Source organism: Rhamphochromis longiceps, linkage group LG18 (assembly GCF_057381845.1).
Source record: "Rhamphochromis longiceps isolate RC_006_pf linkage group LG18, R_longiceps_female_GT1.1, whole genome shotgun sequence".
NCBI classification, from domain to species: Eukaryota; Metazoa; Chordata; class Actinopteri; order Cichliformes; family Cichlidae; genus Rhamphochromis; species Rhamphochromis longiceps.
In genome coordinates this window covers 25,643,768-25,668,991 of record NC_140574.1, presented here as the reverse complement: position 1 = coordinate 25,668,991, position 25,224 = coordinate 25,643,768, and the positions used below count along the sequence as shown (strand labels likewise).

Here is a 25,224-nt window from a genome sequence, read left to right as displayed (position 1 = left end):
GTCACTTCCATATGTGGAGTGACAGATATAGAAGTGGTATCTTGCATATTGTAAGGAAAGCTGATTGGACAGGCAAACTTGTCATAACAATAACTGCTTTGGGGAAAGTGTGGGGAGAAATCTGGAGAAGGCTTCTTCTTGGCATATCATTCAGTAGATTTCTGCTACCTGCTGGACTTAAGCAACTGACAGTTTGTACGAACTAATTCTCTGTCAGTCTCTTGTGTTTCTTTATTCCAGAAATCAGAGACGTTACACAGAGGAGACACTCAAAGACTTATGAAAAAAGGACATTGGAAAGTACTGACAGCTAAGATTGGTTGTACTTATGTTAGGGTAAAAGTTAACAAGCCTTGATTTAAAAAAAAAAAAAATCAGATTTGACTGGAGAGTCTATACATGCAGTTTTTATCTCCTGGTGACCTTTGAGACGAAAGTTCAGTTAGATAATGCTTCAATTAGTCTCCGCTGAGTCAGAGACTTGCTTTGATAAAGTTACCCAGTTTAGCTGAGCTAACACAACCATTTTCTCCCTGTGTCACCTCTCTACTTTCCACGTTTCACCTTCTTGGAGAAGTTCCTGATTTACTTGGAAGACCTTGGACTCTACTCTGGTTTAGACAATGTTAACTAGATTATTATGAGATTATTATTATAATACATATTTAGAGGATTATTCTCTAAATATGAGAGAAGCATACAATAATAATCAATTGTGAGGCACACTCACGTGACTGGATATAATGTCCCTGTTTACTTCAAAAAACAAATTTAGATTCTGTATATTTAAGCCTTCCCCTACAGCAAAGCTGTTTTAATGGCCAGGTTTTATTTGATCTCTGGTAGTTGTGCTTGCATTGTTAGAAAAAGAAAGAGCATATTTCTCCCATATCAGCTTCTCTTCATTGGCTACCTGTTAAATGTAGACTCACATTTAATATTCTTCTCCTTACATACAAGATCTTGAATAATCGGGTCCCATTTTATCTTCAAGACCTTATATCACCCTAACAGAGCACTTTGCTCTCAGACTTGTGGTTCCTGGGATATTTAGTAGAATAGGAGGCAGAGCCTTTAGCTTTAAGGCCCCTCTTCTGTGGAACGGGACAGACACACTCTCTACTTTTTGATTAAGCTTATAGTAAGGGCTGGATAACTAATCCCAAACCTTCCCTTAGTTACACTTCACTGTTTATTCTTCACACTCTCTATATGTTTATACATCACTTTGCATTTAATCAATAGTTATTTTTATGTTTGGCTCTCTCCCACAGTGTGTCTTTTGTCCTGTCTTCCTCCCCTCACGGCACATGGCCGCTCCTCCTTGAGCCTGGTTCTGCCTGAGGTTTCTTCCTGTTAAAAGGGAGTTCTCTGTCCCACTGTTGGGTCATTTGATTGTTGTTAAGCTTTTAGCTAAAACATTTGAGCAACTCTATGGACCATCCAGCAGTATCAGCGCACCACTCTTAAACCAGCACTTGTGATGACTTTTGACTCAGCCAATAAGAGGGAAACTTCATTCTTTCTTTTCTGCTAGAACCACAAACCACAAGTAAGTAGGGTACCATAATTCATATACTTAATATTAAGTGAAATTACTGTCTTATCAACAATGAAAAGGTTGTGGTACACATGTCAAATAAGATTACAAATACTTTATTCATCCACAAATGTTACAAAATTGCTCTGTTAAAGCAACCAACAACAAAAAGCTTTGCCTTTGCGGTTGGATTTTTCCTTTTTTTTCTTTAATTAAATACAGTGGAGATATGGTTTGAATTTCACAGATGCAGGCTTTTGGAAACTATATTAATGCACAATGGTGTAGTAGTTAGAGAAGAGTTCCTCCCCTGCTGAAATGTCCCTGAGCGACACTAGCACAACACACCGCAGACGCCTCTGTGTACCCTGGCTGTAGTTGACGTTAGGGAGATACTGGCGGAGCTCAATGGGAAACTTGTCTGGCAGGTCGTACTCCTGGTAGCACACGTTGGCAGGCCTCTCGTAGGAGCAGTTGTTCACATATTGACCCACAGCCAGGGGGTTATGGGGAGTGTCTGTCAGCCAGCTTGTGTCGCTGGTCAAATAAGGACCTATTCTGTCTCTTCCACTGCACGACTTGAACACCATCCTAGAGATGCCTTTGTCATTTCCATCAACCAGGATGCCATCAATGCATCTGAAAACAAAGGGGTTTCTGATGGACTGAAGAAGAATGGGCTCATAGGGTTGGTAAACAGTTCCGGGATACATTGCAACTGTTGCTCCTTTGGGTACAAATCCCTTGGTGACAAAGACTCCAGTTCCTGCGAAGGATAAAGTGCTAGGCTTCCGCTCAATGCAGAATCCCAGTGTCTGTAACATGGCATCCTGTCCGCACACCGGATCTCCTCCAACCTGCTCTGCTTCACTTGTTAGCTGCAGCATAAATGGAGTCTGGAACTGCCTCTGATGAAACCCATGTTTCCTGAACAGGGCTCTGAAGAGCGCCAGCAGGCTCCGTGAAACCTCCTCATCGGGGACTAGCTTATCTTTCGAGCGCTCAGTCACCTTCCGCAGTGTTTTCTCATTTTTAGACAGGTTGAAGACTACCCAAGGCACAAACCTGTGTCGGTAGGACTTCCATTTGTTCTGAAATCTTCGCAAAACAACTGTAAACATCCAGAGACTTGTTTGTATGTCGGACATTGAAGAACGAGGTTCTTTGGATGAATCGTCGAGTCGTTTCCGATAACTTGCTTCAAAATAAAAAAAACAAACACTTGTTGCTATTTCAAAACGTAGAACGAACTTTAAATTTGTTTTGCTTAAATATCTTTAGATATGTATTTTATGTTTGATAAGGAACAAAAATCGATAATTAACACTTCTGGAAGTTGTATAGGTTATAGGCTATAAATTGTATGCTCTTATTTTGAAGAGCTGTGATTCAACCGGAAAAACTTTTTACGCGACTTGTAAAAACTTTACGGGCACTAAGCCAGCTGGATGGGAGGAAGAGTAGCCCGGCAGTGACAAACATGGTATGAAATTACTCTTTTTTTATTTATTTTATTATTGTTTGTAGGGGCAAATATAACATGTACCCATTCACATAAACGTATAAAAACACATCTCTTCGGATTCATATCATAGTATTAAAACTGCTTTTAATACCTTAAATTCGCCTGAAATAATGAAAACAAACAGCCCCCTCTCCTTTAGCATTAGCTAAGTAGCTCACAGTGGGGCTAACCAACAAGCACAGTGAGCTAACTACGATTGCTATCATTTAAACACATAAAATGACAACTTTTAGATCGTTGTCGTGTGGAATGCGTAACTTTATCAGTAGTATTGATATTAAGACAAGGAAACCGCCAGTCAATACACTAGAAGTCGGTAAATGCAATCAGCATAGCATATCGCTGCTAGTTCCCTCTTACTGTGATTTAGATGTGTTTCGCCAGAGTTCACTGTAGCTAACAGCTAGCCTACCCTTTGTGGTTATTGAAGAGCGGCACGATTATTTCGTTCAGTACTGAGATAACGATTATTTATAATTTTTTCAATTACAGAATTGTTTTTATTGCAGTGCCACGTAAAGACACCGCCTTCATATCTTTGTATCAAAATACAAAAGTCACCTGAATTTAGTGCGCCTCAGAGAAGGAAAAACACTGTACCAAAACTTAATACAAACTTAAATCAGCAGTGCACTTCTTTCACATTTACATTGTGCTACATCCCTGTTAATTCAACTTTATAAATTACTCTTTGCAGAGACATCAGGTCTTTATTCACCTGGCCCATGTGCATTGCCTATAAGCAAAATCTAAAGTTTCTCACTCCATTCAGTGTACCTGCATGATGGATGTGAATAAAACTCGAAGCAGTGTACTTCACATATGGGAGATCCTATCTCTAGCAGCATTGCCACTTTAGGAAAGTAAATAAAGGAGATAAATCTTTTGTTTGTCCTGTATGTTTACCCTTTACCTGAAGCCTTTACTACTCACTATGTTTAGTGGACAGAAATATTTGGCCAAATAGAATCTTGATTGGCTGTTGATGTCAGCGTGTCTTTGTGAGCTGCATGGATGTGCAGACTATATTACTGTTATAAGGTAACAGTTATAATTGAGACACACAGGCACACGGTCAGGTGCTGATTTAGTGAGCATTTGATTTGCTTTTGCTCTGCGTTTTGTTGGTGAAGCACACATTTCAGTATTTGCAAAGTCACATTCATTTAATTGTGGGAGGCTAAAATCGTACTTGAGATTAAAATGTGATTAATTGAGCAGCCCTAGGTTATTGTGTGAAAATTCAGATGGTACGCTTTGCAGTGTTATTGTAATCTCCCATTCTGTGCAAGTCGCACAGGGAATTAATACGTGAAAAAATTACTCCATATTGTTGTTGCTGCCTCATACCTTCAGCTATTTGTGTATTTTGGCTATTTGAGTATGTGCCCTGTGTGTTGTGTCTGTGCAGAACAAGCTGAAGTCCTCGCAGAAGGATAAAGTTCGCCAGTTCATGATTTTTACACAATCCAGTGAGAAGACTGCAGTGACCTGCCTGGCACAGAATGACTGGAAGCTAGATGTTGCCACAGATAAGTTTTTCCAAAGTCCAGAGCTCTACATTTCAAATCTAAAGGGGGCCTTAGACAAGAAGAAGCTTGAGCAGCTGTATAACAGATACAGAGGTATAGAAAAAGCACCGCTATAATGTTTCCATTGGTTAGAAATTGTATACACAGCACAGGACTGAAATTAATACTCTGAATGGTTAATCAGTTAATTCATTTTTCTTGTTCTTAGATCCTCATGACGACAACAAAATAGGCATTGATGGGATCCAGCAATTCTGTGACGACTTGGGTTTGGACCCTGCCAGTATAAGCGTCCTTCTCATCGCCTGGAAGTTCAGGGCAGCAACACAGTGCGAGTTCTCGAAACAGGAGTTCATGGAAGGCATGACAGAACAGGGGTGAGAAAAACATTTTCAGATGGTAAAAGAAGAGGGGGGAAACTGTGTTCCTATGTGTGATGTGCAACAATCCTTCAAACACTGGTGTAACTTTAAGTAAGACTGATGGGGTGGATTGTTGTGCAAATGCACGTATTCATTTAAAAATGCTTATTTTGTGATTTTATTTGGAGAAAGATGCAAACATATTTCCGAAATTGTTTGAGCACAGTAAATGTAAATAAAAACAGAATTTAGATTGGAAAAGTTTTTAAATGCTGTATTTCCTAAAAAAAAATAGAAAAAGACATCACACTAGAGGTTGAGTAGCAACAAATTTAATTGTTTTTTTTTTAAATAATATCAAATTTGATATCAGCATCACATATCAAAGATTTTGGCACAGAGGCATAATTCCCACTGTGTTGCATCGCCTCTTTTTATGTCACCGTTAGTGCTCTTCAGCTCTCGCTTCATGTTAATGCGGTACGTGCTGACTGTGGGTTGACATTTTTGAAGTGAAAAAAAAAAATTCCTTTCCTGTAAAAATTGTCATCTGAACGTAGTATAAAAAATGGTCGCAGTTTCCTGGTCTGAAAAACCCGCATTCTTTTTAATGGCCTCTAGGAGGCGATAGAGGTGTTGCAAGAGAAGTTCTGGTCCCATGTGGAAAAACGGCTTTCTACTTGGACTTCTGGAAACAAGTTTCTGCTAAGCTCATGGGCTTAGCATTTAGCATTTCAGATCATACTGAATAAAGCATTGAGTGTTTTTTGCAAATTTTGGTCAATTTTAGTGTCAGAATGGACGATTGTCCAGGATGTGTCTGTTGACCACAACAACTTGTGCTTGATCAATCTTAGCCACGCCTTTATTCAATGTCCGTACATCTGAATGGGCCGCATATGTTGCTCCAAAACCTTCACGTAGCGTTAAGCATTAACGGTGCCTTCACAGATGTGCAAGTGATCCCTTCCGCATGCTCTAATGTGGCTCATGGGAGCCTTTTGCACACAATCATGTTAGTTAGCTGGGAGGTGTTCCACCAGGTGGTGTTTTGCGGGTTGCAAAGATTTTCTAGCTTTGTTCTTCTGGTCTGACCCATTTTTTAAAATTGTTTTTTTTAACTGTGTTGCTAAAGATAAACAACTAAATAAATAAAAATGAGCATATTGTTCAAAAAGTAATAAGAAATATCAGTCTTTATCTGATCTGATCCGATCCTCCTTATACTACGAGGCCAATCCCAAAAGTAAGGTCTCCTATTTTGTATTTCCTATGTATTTCGAAAACAATAGGAGACCTTACTTTTGGGGTTGCCCTCGTACATCAGTTTCATGTGGGGCTGAAACGATTCTGATGATTATTATATTTTGCTTTTATTTACATTTTACACACTGCCCCAACTTTTCTGGAAACGGCGACACCAAAGTAAAGTTCTGTGATAATTTACATTTTTATGCTATAAAATCACTGACAACTGTAAAGGCTCCAGGGTCTGCTTGGACTTTGTCAGATATAAACCAGTTGCTACATTTTGCCGCTTCATTTTTAGCCACTGGACAGCAACAGTGTTTTGTTTTGTTTTTTTATCCTTCTGCAGGTGTGACAGCATAGAGAAGCTAAAAGCTCAGCTCCCTAAGATAGAGCAAGAATTAAAGGACTCAAGGAAATTTAAGGACTTCTACCAGTTTACATTTAATTTTGCAAAGAATCCTGGCCAGAAAGGTTTGGGTAAGAATCCTTTTAATGCTCATTGGCTGTTTTTGTTTTCTTGGTTGAATTTCTTTTCGATTGAATACTGTTTTTCTTACAGATTTAGAAATGGCAATTGCATATTGGAATTTAGTTCTCCCGGGAAGATTCAAGTTCCTGGACCTGTGGAACAAATTTTTAGTTGTAAGTTTACAATAAATAAATCATAACAAGGCTATGCTAAGTACGCAGGTATCATCGTTTCTCAGAAATAAACTTTGCTCCTCATCCTTTGCAGGAACACCATAAAAGATCGATTCCTAAGGACACTTGGAATCTCTTACTAGACTTCAGCACGATGATCACGGACGACATGTCAAATTACGACGAGGAAGGTTTGTAGATTTCTCGTTGGCAGTCATGTCTTGAAACGTGTTATTCAGAGTCAAATCGCTGAATCTGTTTTGCTTCTTCGATAGGAGCGTGGCCCGTCCTTATTGACGATTTTGTGGAGTTTGCGCGACCACACATCGGAACCAAAAGCACTGCAGTTTAAGGTCCGCTCTCACTGAAGTAACAGCCATGAGAGGTTTCTACAAAATCAGTGACTGGAGGACAGTGGAGTCACGCTGAGCTGGGAACTATGTTGCCTTTTCAACCCTCAGGACTGAAATATTTTACACAGCAGAGACTTTATATATATTATGTGTATGTACAAAAGGCATATCCGTTTGTTAGTTAACACGTGATAGTTTGAAACTTTTATCTAAAGTATTGGGCTTTTGTGTGCGCTCAAGCCAACTAGAGAGGAGTCTCCATTTGATCCCACGTGGGTCTCTGATGTGGTTGCACTCCGATACAGGTAGATATACACACTTGAACTGTAATGTAAACACAAGGGTTTGCAAAGAGGATGTCGTTCTTTAAATACTGAATTTTAATACTAGTGTGCATTTCCTGATTTTGGTTTTATGATATGTTTGTGTTACAAGTCAGTATCAAACATTGATTGTAATTTTTTAAATCATAATGCTGTTTGTTTAAACATGGATGCGTAAGGATAAAATAAATAATTCAGTTTGGTCTCTTTAAAGTTGCCAAGCCTCTGTGCATTTATACTTAGAAAGAGAAAATGAGACATTGAAAGTCAGTCTCTGTTTGGTTTATTGCCAAATACCCTCATTAACCTTTAGAAATGTCTTAATGTTTTATGGCACAAATCCAACAAGGTGCTAGAAACATTCCTCGAAGATTTTCATCAGGATTGACATGACGGCATGACAAAGATTTGCTGGCTTGATGATGAGAATCTCCTGTTCCACCACATTCCACTGGACTGAGTTGAGGTCATTTGAGTACAGTGAACTCATTGTGGTGTTCATGAAACCAGTTTGAGTCCAGGCAGTCTTTGAACTGTAGCCAAAATTTCCTGTTACTGGCTGAAGAGAGGCACCTGCTGTGGTCTAATGCTGCTGTAGCTCATGTAGTTTAAAGCTAGATGTGCTGTATGTTCAGAGTTGCTCTTCTGTACACCTTTGTTGTAACAAGGGGTTATTTGAGTTATTGTTGCTTTTCTATCAGCTGAAAACAATCTGGCCATTCTCCCATGACCTCTGACTTCAACGAGGCAGAGAACTGCTGCTCACTGGATATTTTCTCAGGAGATCAGCAGTTTCTGTAATGCTCGGACCAGCCTGTCTGGCACCAACAGACATGTCGCATTGAGAGTCACTTTAGTCCCCATTTTGATGCTTAGTTTTAACTTCAGTAGGCTGTCTTGACCATGTCTACATGATAAAATGCATTGAGTTGCTACTATGTGATTGGCTGATTTTTAAATATTTACATTAAGGAGCAAATTTGATATGTGATGCCATGTTTTATGATCGGCAGGTTAATGTCCCCATAACTATTAGAAGCTTCTTTAAGTTTGAGGTTGTTACAACTTAACGGACCTGTGGTTTTAGGTAAATCCAACTGATTCTCATACAGCTGTTTCCTAAAATAGTAATTAATCAGTTAGAGAATTAGAGAGGTAGGCTATAATATGCTTAGTTGAAACGGGTCATTGGATTTTGTATTATTCTTTTAACATCACTGATGGAGATGTCAACTGAGATGGCAATTCAAGCAGAAGCTGAAGCACATCTCAAAGAGGAAGAGAAGTGATAAAAATGGAAACAAATTTGACGTCACTTTTCATTTAGTTAATTCAGAAGATCATTTTCTTTATATGCAAGTTTCATTCTACATATTCAAACTTCATTCCATATATTCAAGTGTACTTCTATGGGTGCTTCACTGTAGTCTCGCGTTATTTACTTCCGTTGACGCGTTTATATGGATGCGTGGTTGCTACGGGCGACTGACAACAGACGGCAACAGCGGAACAGCTAAAAGCTGGAGTTGACACTATCTTAGTGGAAATAAGTATTACTTTAACCCCCTCAGAAAGGCTGTCTTAATCAGAATAAGATGTCTAGCACTAACACAGCTCTGCCTGACACAGGCTGGGATGAGCACTTTGCTATCCCCGAGCCCAACGCTGAAAACAAGGCACTGCTTGAGGAGGTGAGTGTGGGAACGTAGTAACTGTTTATCTCACCGCCAAACTAATAGTTTTAGTAAGTGAAGTAATCTAAAGTGTCAAACAAATCTAACAGAGGAATCCGGGATCTCTGAACGAGCCTCTGAATGACTGTAATGCTCACAACGTAAAATAAATTCTGCTTGGGGTCTCATGCTTTGTTGTCAGGTCTGTTTGCGTCCTCTCTGACTTTACGACAAAAACGCCAGAATATATATATCGTATATACGGTGCACAATGTAATAGAGAATATGCTTGTTTTGGGGCTACATTGACGCTGTAAGTATCTAGACCAGAAGGGTCAGACCACTTTATGCATTATGCTTTTCATATATTTTTAACCCCCCCCCCCCCCCCCCCCCCCCCGGATTTTTGATTTCTCTAAGTTCAAATAGTAAGTTCTCTGCTGAGCAACAGCAATGATTAAAATCAAAATCTGAAACACCCTTTATAGTGGAAAGGCTCTTTGGGTCCCATTTTTTTAAGCCATCACCAGAGTATTATTCTTGATCAGTTATTTTTCCTCCTTCAATGAACGAGCAATTTATGTTTATCTAAAACAGAGGAAGGACAGCTGATGTGTTAATAAATGCAGTTTTACAAATATATGTTATTTTTCAGTCTTTTGTCAGTACATCTAGCCTTCACTTTACAAAGCACAGGACGAATGTGGAGTTTCCAGGGTCTGCGCAGCCTCTTACCCTATTGCAGCTGGAATAGACTTGAACCCCCTGACAGCTGTAACCAGAGCCTTCCAATAGGCTGTTTCTGGCCTCATTTGCTTGACATCCCTGATGTAGACCACTTTGTAGCAGTGCCTGAGTTCACAAGTCCTAAGGTTTTTCAAAAAATTGGTAGGTGGCTAAGTGTTGCTTAGCCCTGTTCAAACATTCAAACATTCTTGTGTTACATTATCTGGTAACTTGCTCAACAACAGATTCGCAGAAAAGAGATGGAGCTGCTGGAGCTGGAGCACATGCTTGAGAGAAATAAAGATCACAAGAAGATAATGACTGAATACTTAAAGAATGCCAAACAAGAGCTGGATAACACTGAGGTGAGATTATTAGAGCATATTGTGAATTTACCGTTTGTCGTACCAGTGTGTGTCGTGTGTGAGACTTTTGTAACTGGCTTGTAGTTACTGTGTCATGGCGTGTTACTTTGTTATTCTGATGTTTTTTCTGCTCACAGGCTCTATGCAAGGCAAAGGAAAGAGAGGAAGAGTTTGAGAAACACTTGACAGCTCTCTCAGATAGAGAGAACGGTCGCCAGGCTCAGGAGGCTGCTGAGATGGAGAAAGAGCTCAAGTCTTTAGCAGAGAGGAAAGACATGATAGAGGTCTGTGTATATAAACATCTGTATATACACATCATATACAGGATTTGGCTTAGTTTAGCTGTTGGTACCAAAATGACCTTCTGAACTTTTGCCCATCTTGCCAGAACCACATCTTCAAGGGCAAACAGAAGTTGGATGAGTTTATGGAGCAGATGAACTGGGACAAGCAGACCATGGATGTCTTTTTAGAGGAGTCGGCGCGTAAAGATGAGGACACAATGGCCATCATCAAGTATGCTCAGCAGGACGAGCAGAAGATCAAGGTTAAAAAAATAAAAATAAATTCTGGAATATGGATGATCAAGCTGTTTTCACTCTCTGCTAACAACTGTCTGATCTCTCCTCATATAGTCACTCACTCTGGCTATAGAGAAGAAGACACTGGAAGCCAAAGAAAAGCAAAGAGCACTGGTCAAAGAGTCGACTGAGACTTTATCTGCTCAGGTAATGTGAGACTGATTCTCAGCAGACAAACCAAAGCAGTTACAAAAACCTCCTTCAGGATGACTGCTGCTTCCTTTCCTGTCCAAACAGATCGCGTTGGATAAGACTACAGAGAATCTGCAGCAGGCACACCTGGAGGCCCAGCAACTCATCCACCAGTGGGAAAATACTATCAAGCAGATGATGCAACGGGATGAAGACATGCAGCAGTGTGCTCTGGTAAAGTGTACGGTGTGGTGGGGCGTGGTTTGCTGCTGCAGGTGCGATTGACCCATCTGCGTGGCAGCATATGCCACGCCATGCCGGCTTAAAAGTTTGGAGTTTTGGTGAACGTGGTTGTTGTTGTTATGTTGCGCTGGCAGCGGGAGAGCTGCAGCTCTGTGTCTGTGTGTACAGCAACCGGTAAAATAAAGATGATCAAAATGCCACTGGGTCTGCCGTGGTCATTTACATGGGGATTTACACTTCTGCTGATAAAAGACATGAAGGAAAGCCAAGAATATGTGAATTAACATTGAAGTACACGTGAGTAACACCTGTGTTGTTCCTTTATCATTCCAGCAAGTTGCCCAGTTGAACCAGGCTATGAGGGAAAGGAATGCCACGGTAACAGAGAGGAAGAACTTGCTAGATACTCAGAGGAGCAACAACAAGGAAACTGAGAGGAAGATAACTCTCACCAACCGACAGGGAGCAAAACTGAGACAGGATCTGAAGGAGCAGGAGAGTAACTGCAGCAGGCTGCAGGATGAGGTCAGTTCCTCAAACTGTGCTGTATCTAAAGGAGTAGTAGCTTCATGTTCTAAGAGCTTGTCAGTCAATGCTCATGTTTGTGTCCTGCAGCTGAATACCTGCAAAAACACACTGGACAGAACAACCTCTGACGTGGAGTCCCTGACATCCCAGATATCCAGAATGAAGAAAGACATCCAGGATAAAAATGACAAGTCAGTGGAATCTTACGACACATCCCTGCCTATAAAATAGCACTGTGATGTTTTACCTCTTTCCCATGTACTGCATGTATACTGTACAGTGCCGTGACAAAGTATTTGGCCTCTTTTCCCCCATACACACACATTTCCCAATCAAAAAAAGTTTTAATATTAGACAAACATAATTGGAGCAAATACAAAATGCAGATTTATAAAAGTAAAAAGTTAAAACTACGACCACCATGTTTGACTGTTGGTATGATGTTCTTTTAGAAAATGCTGTGTTAGTTTAACAGGACAGAAAGCTTCCAAAAGTCTTGTCAGTCCACAGAATATTTTCCCAAAAGTCTCGGTGATCATCAAGATGTTTTTGGCAAATGTGAGAAGAGCCTTTGTGGGTTTTTCTGGTCAGCAGTGGTTTTATCCTTGAACTCTCCCATACGTGCCATTTTTGCCCAGTCTCTTTCTTATTGTTGCATCATGACCTCTGACCTTAACTGAGACATGTGAGGCCTGCAGTTCTTTAGATGTTGTTCTGGTTCTTTTGTGACCTCCTGGATGAGTTCACCACTGTTCTCCATTTGTGGCTGTTGGCTCTGACTGTGGTTCATTGGAGGCCCAAGAAATGGCTTCTGTTTAAGCAATTTCTTGATTTAACAGCTCTGCCAGTAATCAGGCACGATTGTGGTGAGTGAAATTGGACTCAGCTTTCCAAATAATGAGGTTAATCACAGTTAATTCATAATTTAAAAAGGGGAAGAACTAATTTTTTACACATGCCAGGTAGATTGGCACTCAGTGCCCCCAATTAACTGTAGTGGTAATTATGAAAATCATTTTTTATTGTTTCTGTAACAGTTAATCCACCAGTATGCGTAAGCTCTTTTTTTAAATGATCAAAATGTAATAAAAAAACAAAAGAAAACAGTAAAGCACATTATTATTATTATTATTTGATGAAGATGGCAAATTACAATTATTTACTGAACAGAAAAATAGTTTGAGTGGTTGATTGTTAATTATTTTCTGACCTCTTAGAGAAGTCCAGTGTGCCCGCTCATATTTGGGTATAAAAACATGAATACTGTTTATTATTTGCCTAAAAAATAACAATATCATTTTTAGTTTTCAACAACTTTTTGACAATGTCTAAAATATTTGTCTTTTTTGTTTTTAGAGGTTATCTAATAAATCTGCGCCTTTTTGCAGGGCTTGTTAAATATACATGCCTGTGTGTGTGTCTGTGTTGTAGACTCAGGCAGGCTAGGGCATACAACGCTGCACTGGACGAGAAGCTGAAGGTGGTGACTCAGACAGCCCTTAGTGAGGAGGAGAGAGCTGCACAGATGGATCAGTTTCTTAAGGATGAGGAACAGGCCATCAAGGTGAGCTGCCAAATCTGATCCAGGTAGAAGAGAACTGTTGTGCACAGAATAAGAACTTTGTCTAAGAATTTCTGCCTACACTCGTTATTATGTTGGTTTTGTTTTCATGGCATGAATAAGACATACAAGAAAAAGAAAAACCTTTTACAAAACTATAAAACAGTGTTATTTAAATAGCATGAACTAAATATACTGATTGTACTGATGTATTAACACCATACAAGGGAAGGCTGCAGAAACCTCAAGGCTCATTAAAGGTCTGTTGTAATTGCAGTGATGTAATAGAATCGAGATGATCACATGGTGTAATCAGAAGTAGCATGATTTCAATTTCACTTTTTAAAATTTGGGTTTTTTAATAATTCACCTGCTAGAACCCAGATGAGCAGACTCCGAGCTCGGTGCCTCAGACCTGCTGTGTAACCCTTTGCTTGTGCTGTGCTACAGGACTTGGATGTCCAGCTGCGTGACTGCAGGGAGGAGCTGTTGCATCATAAGGAGCGTTTGCAGGCCGTTAAGACAAAGGAGAAGGATTTTATCTCGCAGGTTTCAAAGAGTAAATCCACCATTAACAGCCTGGAGAGTCAGCTCAGAAAACTGGAACAGGACCTGATTAGACACCAGATGACCATAAGTGACCAGGCACGCTTAGCAAAAATCATACACTCACGCACAGACACGAACGTGTGCGCTAGCCAGCTTTCACTACTCTGGTGCTGAAATACCAACATGTTAAACCTTCCTTCCTTACTTGTTTCCTGCTTTGTGTAGAATTGCAAGATGATCTTCCTAAAAACAAAACTGGCAAAGCTGAAAGGTGACGTTAACCAAGAAGAAAAGAAAATGCTCGACAGGAAGCTCGCTGAGCTGACCGAAGAACTCGAAGAGAAAAAGAAGAAAGCCAAAGTGCTTACCGACACTCTCAAGGAGGCTGAGGTCGATCTGATGCTTCGCTGTACTATTCTGCCTTTTTATGAATCCCATCTGACGTATTGCATTTGTTTGTCTCTGGCAGGATGATATTCGCAGTTTGAGGAAAGAGATTGAGAAGTCTGAAGCTCAGAAGAGAGATCTGAGCAGTAAGGTGGAGGAGCTCCTGCTAATCCGTAACACCAGTGAGAAGGAGCTGAAGACTCTCAGACTGAGGAAGCAGGTAACTAACTAATGGAGGCTAATTCAGTGCATCATGCTCATAGGCACGTGGTTGTGGTGTGCTATGTTCACCATTATAATTTAAATTCAGCTTTTATTTTAAAGAACCTACAATAACACAGAGACAACCCAACAATCAGATGACCCCCTAGGAGTAGGGATGGGAATTGATAAGAATTTAGCAGTTTCTTATTGATTCTCATTAGGTTTTCATTAGCTCCACTGTGAGAGTCAACACCATTATTTCAAAGACATTACGTTCATGCAAATCGACTGCATGCTGTGTGGTCAAATGTTTAAGCGTGTTGAAGGTATTTTTTACTCTTTGCTATGATCATTGTTGGTGTTGTCACTTAAAATAAGTAATGTACTGTCTGTACTACACAGAACACATGCAGTACATAACTTAATTACCCTCAGGAGAAACTAACTTGTTACATTACTTTCACATTTCTCTGAAAAATGACCTGAAACACTTATCAGTATAACCCTATACTCTACAGTCCCACACACCAACATAAATCCCTATCCTAATGAGGACACACATTCAGGGTCCAGCTGACGGGGTGGGGTCTGCATTCGCTCAGCTTTAACAACACTCTGGGTTCTTGGCTAGTTTAGCGTTAGCATGATGTCTCATCTTTTTGTGGAATAAAAAAGTGTAATAATGAGTCAAACAATGGGTGTTTTAATAAATAGTAAATAATTAGCCTGTTTTTTCTTCACTAACCAATGTGGGTTAGGACTGAAAACATTAAAATTTCTGTTGATCACATGGAAATGGATGGATACCCCATGGACCACACATGTTATTGTTAGCCTCATGTGTTTCTCATCAGGAAAACAAAGTGGAGCACCAAATGTTAAAGATACAGGTCAAACGTGTGAGGGATCTTCTGTACAGCAAGGCTGACAACGTGCTGTCGCTGGAGAAGAGACTGCTGCAACTACAAACAACCATGAAGGAGAGGGAGGATGAGATTAAGGTCTACAAAGAAATGCTCAGCCAACAGCTCAAGATCAGTGAGCAGGAGAGGCAGAAACTCAGGTGGGACAAAAAGAACAAGACTATCCACTTTGCTGTCAGTTGAGTTTTGCATCTGGTTTATCAGATTTTTTTCTGTTTCAGTGCTGAACTCAGTGAGAAACTATCCAAGATTGACACGATGAAGAAATGTTTCGAGATTGTGAGCCTTTCCATGGCACCTCCTGAGGAAGAAGAGGCGAAATCGCAGGCTTACTACATCACAAAGGTCTGCACACACACTGCTGTGTTAAAGCAGACTATGGTTTGATTTTTTTTCCCCACAGCACCACACAATCACTTTGAATGACCACTCTGTGCTTTTTCTGCAGGCTGCACAAGAGAAAGAGGAGCTTAGGAGGAAAGGCGATGAGCTGGATGCTACAATCCACAAAGTGGAGCTGGAAAACAAAGCTCTGGAAAACACCATCCAGCTGTTCAACAACAGTAACTCTGCATTTCGCCAGTCTCTGAACAAAGTGAATGAATCCAGTATGTATGAGAGGGTGGATGGAATGACACCAAACCAGCAACTCAAAAGTCCCCCTTATCACCAGGAAGTTTTATGTCATTTTTTCCTCTTTAGGTCCAATGTACCAGGAAAAAGTGAAACTGGAAGGGCAGCTGAATGTGGGTCAAGAGACGCTGAACTATATGAAAAGGCAGATCCAAGAGCTTCAACAGGATATGCAGGTTTTTGCTATTTATTGTAGCTGCTAGTACTAAGAAAAAGCAACCTGTACTTAAATGCTGAATACCTCAAGCTAATTCGGAATTAGGTGAAGTCTGTCATCATAATGTTCAGCACAAGGCTGAACTACAGGCTAAACACACAAAGCAGTTTAGTGTGTTAATGTTTTTTGAGTTGGGTCTAAAATAGTCTTGTATACTCAGTTCTTCCTGTGTTTGTAGAAACCACCAGCTGGTGCTATTCTTTGCTGATAAAATGAAAGATGACTTTGACTACTTGGGATGCTGGTTCCGTATTTATCTGTCAGATAACAGATGAAACTATGCAATCAGGGAGCTACTTTCGTATCACAAGTATCACATGCAACATCTGAAGAGAGGAGTTTCAGGGGGTGAAACAATTCATGAAGTTGCTAACCTGCAGATGACTTTGTTTTTTTATTGCTGGGGTGTGAAAAACAAGGCACAGGGCCAGAATTGGCCTAACATAGACTCCAGTGTGGCCCAGTAGACACATTTCTTTCATTTACTACAGCAGTTCTTTTTCATCATCATGTAGAAAAACTGAGACGTACTTTTAAAATTGCACCCCCCCTTTCTCACCATCTCTTCTCCCCTCTATTTTTCTTTCTCTCCCTCTCTTTCTTTCATTCTCTCTCCCTGTCCTATCCCCCAGTCATGTCTGTCCCGTCTGTAACAACTGAAAATCAAATCAAATAAATACATAATTATAATAAAGGTCAATCAAATGGACCAATATGGCAAGGCCACGATGATCCAATTGGTAAAGTAAATCCGCTTGGCATCTTTCTTGGTCTTCAGACAACAATTCTGATGGCTAAAGATCCAAATGGGACAGGCAAAAAAACAAAAAACAAAACATAAATAAATAAAATAAAATAAAATAAAATTGCACTTCCTTGTCTTTTATCAAGATATCTTGGGGACTAAATGTGTAGTTAATCTTCTTCACGCTGTCAGAAAGGGAATTTTAACAGGCCACTGCACTTGGCTCATGATGTAAAAGGAGTTTGGCGTCCTTGGTTATGCGCACACATGTGGGGGAAGGTGTGTTTCTGTGTAGCTCAGAAAGAGCTGAAAGTATCTTTCTCAGCTGCATATTGTCCATCAGTTTATCTATTAAATAAACCAGAATTTGATCGAGGGGGTTGGAGTTTAATGACATTTAATGACAATCTAATTAACAATTAATAATAAGCTCCGTGTGAGAGCTGCTTAGTTTCCACATTATAAGAACCAGTCTCAGGTCAACAGCAGTTATACAGTAAAATGTTATTTACCATTTTTAATCTTCTTGAGTTAAAAAATCTGTGTTGGTATTTGTTCTCATTTCCAGCATGAAAGAGTAGCTTGAGTATCATATAGCAGAGTATTATTAACAGTTAATTTTTGTAAAAACTATCGGAGTCATCTAGTGTAACTAACCTTGCATGAATCCCTGTGTATGTGTGCCTCAGTGAATGCTTTCGTTTTATGTGTTTGTGTGTACACCGCGCTCTGGTTTCAGGACCTGAACTATGTGTTGGAAAGTCTGCCACAAGAAGAGCGAATGGAGAGAGATAAGATAGAGAACAAACATGCCCTCGTCAGCAAAATGAACGAAGAAGTTACTTCCCAGCAGGAGAAAATTGACAGAGCCTCAAAGCAGGTTTGATGTCCAACTGCATCATGTTTTCTAAGCACATTTGTTAACCTGCCGCACCTGTGACCAGTCAACAGCAGAACGAAGCAGCGCCATGTTATAAATGTGTGCTACTCTGCTGATTTTCCAGTTCTCTAAGCTGACCAAAGAAGTCCGCTCAGCAAAGGGCACCAAAGGCGAGACTTTCGAAGAGAAAGACATTAAGCTGAGGGAGTTGAAGGAATTCATCAAGAATGTGGACAGGATGCTGAATGAGGCCTGGGAGGGCAATCCTGACCTCAGATCAGTGATGGAGAAGTATTTCCTGCAGGTACAGTTCTTCAAGGATTATTGAACGCTTTGATTTACTGTTGAAGCTCCTTTAACTTGAACGCTTTCTCTCTCTCAGGCCAGTCTGTCTCTTCCCTCTCCTTCTCCCACTCCTGCCAGCCAGCGGAGCTCCAAGACAAGTTCCCCCCGCTGCTCCACCTCTTTCAGGTCAGGCTTCATCCGTTCCTAATAAAACCTCTGATCCTCCAAAGAAGCTTCTTCTTTTGCATTTTTATGTTTTGTTTTCCTCTGCAGGTCTCTGGCATCCTCAGCCAGCGCCAGCCCCCGGACCGCGGCGCCTCACTCCCCGACACTGAAGACAGTGGAACTGAGCCTGGATCTGACTGCGACCTCCCCTCCTCTCACCACCTCCAGATGTTCCAGCTCTGCGAGCAGCTCAAGCAGCAGCAGAAAGTCAAAGAAGCTTTAGTGTCTTTCTCCTCTGATTGCTGCTTTACCATTGAGAACTACTCCGTTTCAGGATCATTTGTTTTTTGTGTCTTTTTTGGTGTGTCGCACTCATTTCAGAGTAAATCTTGAATCTGTTAGATTTTCAGACTCTGTGAATCTAGTGTAATCTGATTTTTTTCTTTGGATTCTCCTTTTCTTTGCTTGTTTTGTCTTACAAATACATACATACGCAAAGAGTTCTCAATAAAATGTTATTGACAAGCCACTCTCTATTGGTGTCTTTTATTATGGTGGTACAGCTTTTATCTTGCTATTACCCATGTGCTGTAGTCATTCTTATTGGTAGCTTTTATCTATGAACATAACTCGTTATTTTTTATTTTTTTTATCCGTTATCAATGTTTGAACCTTTTATTGTTTTATGTAAAGCACTTTGGTATGCCCAAGGCTTTTAAATGTGCTCTATAAATAAAGATTGTTGTTGTTGTTGTTGAGTATTTGTATGACTGCGGTACCTTGAAAGCTTTCCTAAACTACCTACTTCACTACATATACACAGTGTGAAAGGTATTCAGCTATTTCTCTTACCCAGCTTTAGCAGCAGCTGAAATGTTTTCTGTGCTTTCTTTGTGTGTTACAATCTGTTCGACTTTTTGGTAGCTGATTTTTTTTTTCTGAGAATGTTTTAAAGAGTAGGAGTGCCTCACTGTCTGAAAACTGTGCTACTTCCTCATGTTTCATGACATGGTTTGTTCTGACCCCATTGTTCCTGCTCATCCAATTCTTCAAGGAAGTTTTGCAACCAGGCCACTCCCTCTCTGTAACACTATTAGTCTCTCGTACAGACTAAAAGCAGACAGGAACAATACTGCACCTTAACAGATTTCGCTCTTTTCTTTGGAATAAAGCTTCAACATGCTGCTGCTGATCCTGTTTGCTGGATGTTTGGCCACATCTGTAGCACAGAACAGTGAGTACATTCTTTAATGATCATAAGGAAATGTAATGGTGATCTTTTAAATAACAATGTTAATAAGCTAAAACTGTCAAGATATGAAATGTGACCTTAACTTTGCTCATGTTTTAGTAACTGTAATAGGAACGCCTGCACAGACCAGTGAGTTACTCTTTAGTGATCATAAGGAAATGCAAAATCGATCTTTTAAATAACAATGGTTATAAGTTAAAATTGTCTAGATATGAAATGTGACCTTAACTGTGCTCATTTCAGCAGCATTTCCCACTGCTTTTGAAGGAGCAATGTCTGCAGTTTATACGCCAGAATGTAAGTGCCTTTTAAATTGTAGTGTATAATTTGCACTGAGGCCTGAAATCAAAGGTCTGATTTTGATTAATTTTTCTCTGTTGATCTTTCAGACGTGGCAATCCTTCAGGCTTATGTCCAGTACGCTGGCCCATTTGATCTAAATGAGACGACAGCTCAGCTGATCTTGAACGAGGTACCTGTCTTTTTACAAAATAAGCTTAATGTCGATAGAAACTGTAACAGCCAGTTCTGTATGTGTGTCAATGAGCGACTCAAAATAATGGGTTTAAAAATGATGTCTTTCAGCTTGGCCAGCGCATCAGACAGGAGCTACCAGATTCCAGTATAAGTCTGAAAATTAGAAACATCACCAAAGTCTGACACCTCACAAGCTTGTCTTTACTCGTTTGATTTGTGTTGATCATAGCTCGACTCGGTTATCTGAGTGGGATATGTAAAGTTCACTTCAGCAGATATTTATAGTCATTTTCAGGTGATGGTTTTATATTAGTCTTTAACAGAGGAATTGAACTGATGTGTTTCTAATACTTGAATAAGGCAACGTCTTCAACATGAAAGATAAACATTGAATATCGAAACAAAAATGACCAAACAATCCAATTCTTTTAAACCTGTTGTATGTCAGAAACAGGCCACTCCCTCTGTGCAATGAATTGCTTGTAAAGAATGAAAGTAGCTATAAGCTCTTGTGTGTGACAAATGTCCAAAAACCTGAAGATGGGGCGATTCAGCTGTTTTAAAGATGAATCAAAGTGCTTGAAATTGAAATCTGTAGCTTTGTGATCAAACTGAGTTACTAAGTATCCAAAACAGAGGAAACAGGATTTCGTCGTAACCAGATAACCCTGAGTTTTCTATACTACAGTTATGGTTTACATCTTACTGGATTACAGTATATTGCAGTATAACTTAATTACAATTTCATCTCTACACTCAAACCCTTAAAAGCACAAACAAAAGCAGCTGAGAGATTAAAAAGTAAAGCTGATGGGAGAGGATGTTCAGAGTTTTGGTTTAAAATTTTCTGGAAGCGCTGATTCTTCTTTTTACAACATGCTTTGAGCACAACACAGATTCTCTGCCGGGAGTAAATGGTTCATATTTGCAAGCTGTTAAGCTGTGATTTTCTAAAACCACTGAATGAAGCACAAGCTGTGCGTCACAATGTCACAGAAATATGCATGTATTCATTTAATGATGCAGAAAATATGAATACCTCATTCTAATCCCGCTGTAAAGTCTCCTTTACACCGATGGAAATGTACATGAAGTATACATGAAGCTTTTTCCAGCTCTCTTTTAATGGGCTGTGGGACAGTAAGCTTTAATGTTTACATAGATCCAGTTTAATGTGCAGCCCCAGAAGCAGGGGATGTACTAAAATTTGGATGTTTTTATTATATCTTTTGTGGACATTTTCTGTTTATGGAGAAGGACACACTGTTCAAAGCAAACATTTCTCAGAGGCAACATATGGAGCCTGCAGGATCCGTTCGTCTCTTACAGCAGGGCGCACTTGGCGGCATCAAACCCAGGGCAGATCCACTTGTTGCTGAACTTTTTGTATCCCTCGGCGTCGCTCAGTGTACTTCCTGAGCAGAGAGAAGCAAACATTGCTGATGTGATTTCATAATTCACAGTAACATCGAGCAATTATTCCACTTACCGTCCATCAGGTTCTGCATGCTGCAGTAGTTTGTGCCGTTATCAGCTGGATCTGTGGAGAACTGAGACACCGCCTCTCCCTGCTCGTCAGAAACATGTTGGCTTGTCAAACAAGAAATTCTGGGAGTAAATCTGATGAAATGTTCAGCGTTCTGATTTTATCTCCGATCAAGCATTCCACCAGACTTGTAGTCTGTAATTTATACACAGTTTATACACACTTACGGTCACTTTGCAAATTGTGGACTGCTCTACAAGGAACTGAAGGTCGTTCACTTTCTTTGTTCTGGGAGATGTGTGCGTGGCTATGATCAGGTTGGGAGCTGATGACACAAGCTGTCAAGACATTTCAAGCTGATTGAAGTCTGACAGTAACATTTTATGTAACACAAAGTGCCAGAAGGAGTCTGATGAGTTTGCAGGCTTGGCAAAATGACAGCTGAGAGCTCAACCTAGGTTTGCCACTTATCTGTACTTTAACCCTTTATTGACCATGGGCCCACCGGCGGGCCCATTTTACAGGTAAATTTGACGGGCCGGTCAATAAAGGGTTAATTTTAATAACTGTACAGTACTGTTTTGGTAACTATTGTCTATGATGTAAATATGTAAAAATGTTTGTGTGCTTCTGTTCTATGTCTTGTATCCTGCTCTGTTTGTACATGTGTCTTTTTGCTCCTTTTACAACCAAATTTCCTCTTGTGGGACAATTAAAGGATTATTCTATTCTAAAACGTTAAGGCACCTAAACATACCTACAGGAACTGCTTGACCTGGGGAAAGTCCTGCTATGCTGATGTTAATGCCAGAGAAGAAACTGCAGTTATTGAGACAGCAGTGTTTTGGTGACATTTTGATGCGATTCATTCAGATTCGGTGCGCCTGCTTGTTAGCTTTACATGGTCTGACACTTTCAAGACTGAGTTCCTGTGGTTTTCTAAATACTTCTACTATGCAATAATACCACTTACCGCTGTGCTACTTTCAGTTTCTCCCTTGCAACAACTTTACAGCAGGCAGCAGGTAGTTCTGCATGTTTGATCTGGCAGAGTTTGTGGGTCTGTGGGTCTTTGCTTTTAGCAGTAACTCATTCATTTAAATAGATACATCAAGAAAGAGATCACTTTACCCAAATCCCATAAACAGCATTTATAACATACATAGCAAATGTTATTAATGGTTAGCAAATGCTTCATCTTCACTGAGGGTGAAGTTTGAGGTTTTTTAGTGTAAAAAATTTATCCCACACTTTAAAGAATAGGAAGTGATGTGTCTGACCTCATAGGAGCACTGCTCTCCTGCATACAGACAGCTTCTGCTGATCTGCCAGGCTTTGATCTGGCTCACAAGCCTTTCAGAGACATTGCTGCAGGAGATGCCAAAGAGCCTGAAGAGCAGAGCAGTGAAATTATTCAATCAAAATGTGTTGACAGAAGCACAAGAAATATCAGTTCACTTAAAGAGAGATGTTACTTTAAGAAGAAAAAAAATGGAAACTGTTCTCTGCACAGACATGACTAATGTGAGTGCACAAACACGACCAAAGAAGACTGAATTGAACTTCACTGCAACAAAACTTCTGCATCTGATATTAATAACTCCATGAATTCATTTTAGGAAAAGGTGCACTGCAAAGTGTATAATTCAACATCTCAGTTCCACACACAAATCCTCAAAGACGATACACGTTACCATTTGATTTTGCAGTGTGCAGTGCGTTCAGCCGGAGAGATGCTGAGTGTTGCCCCCACAATCAGAGATGAAGATAAAAAGAGGAATCTCAGGTCCATACTAAAGGCGGGTATGCTGAAGGTCGGTTTGTAGTGTGCAAACGTCTCCTAAGTGTCTGCTCAAACTGTCCCTGGGGTTTAAAAGAGCACCCGGCTCATGTGGAAGACTGGAGGAGGTCAGTGTAAGGTTGATTAACATGGCCTGTGCCGTGGGAGATGGGACAGTTATATATGCAATTAGACGCAGCTGGTTATTTCTGTGTCTTTCATTCTGGATATTCAATACACTGAATATTTTTTAAACTGATTTCCTGCTTTCTGCAGTCGAGCATTTCCATGGAAGATGTGTTCAAAGGCGTGAAACTGGATTAAAACACAGCATGTAACCGTGTAAGAAACCATTCTCAGCTACACACATTCCTTTAGTCTCCTTTCTACCTCCCAGGATCAAACTTTGGGTGTTTTGTGAATGTTTCTTTTTCTTTTAAGCAAGCAACGAAGACGAAAACGACTGTTCTTCGAGAAACCTGGAGAAATTACAGGAAAGCTGCCCAAGAGAGTTGAGAGTGTGTTGAAGAATAAAGGCACACACCATTTTTACCCATTCCTAGCACAATACAACTTTTTCCCCAGTGCTGTGTTAATCAATTATATTCCTTGTTAAATGTTAAATGATCAGTCAGGTTCTAACTGTAAATCATAGGATCACTTGGACACAACTGAAGTTGAGAACAGCTGCACAGGACTCTCCCAGGTCTAAAATCGGTTATGTTGGGTTTTTTTTAGTGCAAGACAGAGCTGACTGCGGTCAAACAGCATTTGTTATGGAGCACTGCGTGCTCAAAAAAGAAACATTTTAATCTCTTTGGCATAACTAGAAATCTATGAGACATGGTTTAGTTTTGGTTGATGAAAAATAATGAGGCGAACGAAATCATTTGCTGTGGGTAAAAAATGGTGAAAAGGTGTGTCAAAGTGGGACAAGGCATGAATGTGTGTTGCCACCTAGTGGCTGAAAGTGGAAGTTTCCATTTGAAAACCTTCAGATTCACTCCGTGATTCCACTGAAATGTCCTTCCAAGACAAAACTGTGACAGTTTCCCTTTTGTCAGACTCCACCCTCAGTCTCAGCTCAGATGGTTCTGATAAACAACAAGTTTTGGTGTTACTGTTCAACTTTAGTGCAACAATGAATTCATTATGAAGTGAGTAAAAGTGGCTGTCCAAAGTACAAAACAAAACCTTTATTATTGATGGCCATGTTCATTCCTTAATGACTCATCTCCTGATGGCTGTTTCCAGCAGGATAATGTGCAATGTGACAAAGATCAAATCATCTCAAACGGTTTATTTTTAATATGACAATGAGTTCACTGTATCCAGATAGCCTCCACACTCATCAGACCTTAATCCAATAGAGCGCCCTTTGGGATTTGTTAGAACAGAATTTTCACATTATGGATGTGAAAAATCAGTTCAGTATGGAGCAAAATGTTTGAGGATTGTTTCCAGCATCTTGATGAATAAATGTCATAAAGAATTAAGAAAGGTCTGGAGGTAGTTGTACCTAATTAAGTGGCCATATATCCAAACACAAGACAATGTCATAAACATTTTGCACAAAAATAATCTAGGTTGTCTGGACATGAAATGTATCAAAAACATTAATTTACTTTTATAAATAAAAATGATAAATTAGCATCTAAAATAATAATAAGAAGAAGCATCTAAAATAATAATAATAAGAAGAAGAATAAGAAGAAGAATAAGAAGAAGAATAAGAAGAAGAATAAGAAGAAGAAGAAGAAGAAGAAGAAGAAGAAGAAGAAGAAGAAGAAGAATAAGAATAAGAATAAGAATAAGAATAAGAAGAAGAAGAAGAAGAAGAAGAAGAATAAGAATAAGAATAAGAAGAAGAAGAAGAAGAAGAAGAATAAGAATAAGAATAAGAA

General features: G+C 39.8%; 4 protein-coding genes and 1 long non-coding RNA gene across 7 annotated transcripts; 3 read left to right on the top strand and 2 right to left on the bottom strand.

Moving 5' to 3' along the window:
- Positions 1–1,399: 1,399 nt before the first annotated feature.
- dcun1d1 (DCN1, defective in cullin neddylation 1, domain containing 1 (S. cerevisiae)) lies at positions 1,400–7,741 on the top strand. Of its 2 annotated transcripts, none has more exons than XM_085389025.1 (7): positions 1,400–1,552; positions 4,477–4,690; positions 4,806–4,974; positions 6,557–6,687; positions 6,770–6,852; positions 6,947–7,043; positions 7,128–7,741. In XM_085389025.1, exons 2-7 carry the CDS (start codon positions 4,519–4,521, stop codon positions 7,202–7,204), a joined length of 729 nt encoding a protein of 242 aa, XP_085245151.1. In that variant the 5' UTR covers positions 1,400–1,552; positions 4,477–4,518; the 3' UTR covers positions 7,205–7,741. The 2 variants fall into 2 exon arrangements, with proteins under 2 accessions (XP_085245151.1, XP_085245150.1); XM_085389024.1 differs by lacking the exon at positions 1,400–1,552 and adding an exon at positions 2,875–3,023.
- Positions 1,641–2,825, bottom strand: setd9 (SET domain containing 9). Its single transcript, XM_085389023.1, has one exon. The coding sequence runs from the start codon at positions 2,686–2,688 to the stop codon at positions 1,810–1,812; it is 879 nt and encodes a 292-aa protein (XP_085245149.1). The 5' UTR covers positions 2,689–2,825; the 3' UTR covers positions 1,641–1,809.
- Positions 7,742–8,995: 1,254 nt separating the features above from the next.
- Positions 8,996–19,075, top strand: ccdc39 (coiled-coil domain 39 molecular ruler complex subunit). Its single transcript, XM_085389022.1, has 20 exons — positions 8,996–9,219; positions 10,173–10,292; positions 10,430–10,576; positions 10,681–10,839; positions 10,928–11,020; positions 11,111–11,239; positions 11,582–11,773; positions 11,864–11,967; positions 13,208–13,340; positions 13,788–13,982; positions 14,112–14,276; positions 14,356–14,493; positions 15,332–15,540; positions 15,622–15,745; positions 15,849–16,008; positions 16,103–16,209; positions 17,735–17,875; positions 18,000–18,179; positions 18,258–18,346; positions 18,434–19,075. Exons 1-20 carry the CDS (start codon positions 9,124–9,126, stop codon positions 18,606–18,608), a joined length of 2,856 nt encoding a protein of 951 aa, XP_085245148.1. The 5' UTR covers positions 8,996–9,123; the 3' UTR covers positions 18,609–19,075.
- A 338-nt stretch (positions 19,076–19,413) lies between these two features.
- On the top strand, positions 19,414–20,461 carry LOC146648426 (uncharacterized). 2 transcript variants are annotated; one of them, XR_014908585.1, is made up of 5 exons: positions 19,414–19,559; positions 19,677–19,706; positions 19,824–19,874; positions 19,967–20,049; positions 20,163–20,461. It is a non-coding gene; the product is annotated as an uncharacterized LOC146648426 (long non-coding RNA). The 2 variants fall into 2 exon arrangements; XR_014908584.1 differs by having other exon boundaries at positions 19,415–19,559; positions 19,821–19,874.
- Positions 20,462–21,377: 916 nt separating this feature from the next.
- LOC146648425 (uncharacterized) lies at positions 21,378–23,588 on the bottom strand. The gene is made up of 5 exons (XM_085388201.1): positions 23,235–23,588; positions 22,821–22,929; positions 21,768–21,878; positions 21,544–21,622; positions 21,378–21,469 (listed from the first exon to the last, which is right to left on the bottom strand). The coding sequence occupies exons 1-5, from the start codon at positions 23,330–23,332 to the stop codon at positions 21,378–21,380; spliced, it is 489 nt and encodes a 162-aa protein (XP_085244327.1). The 5' UTR covers positions 23,333–23,588.
- Between the last annotated feature and the right edge of the window lie 1,636 nt (positions 23,589–25,224).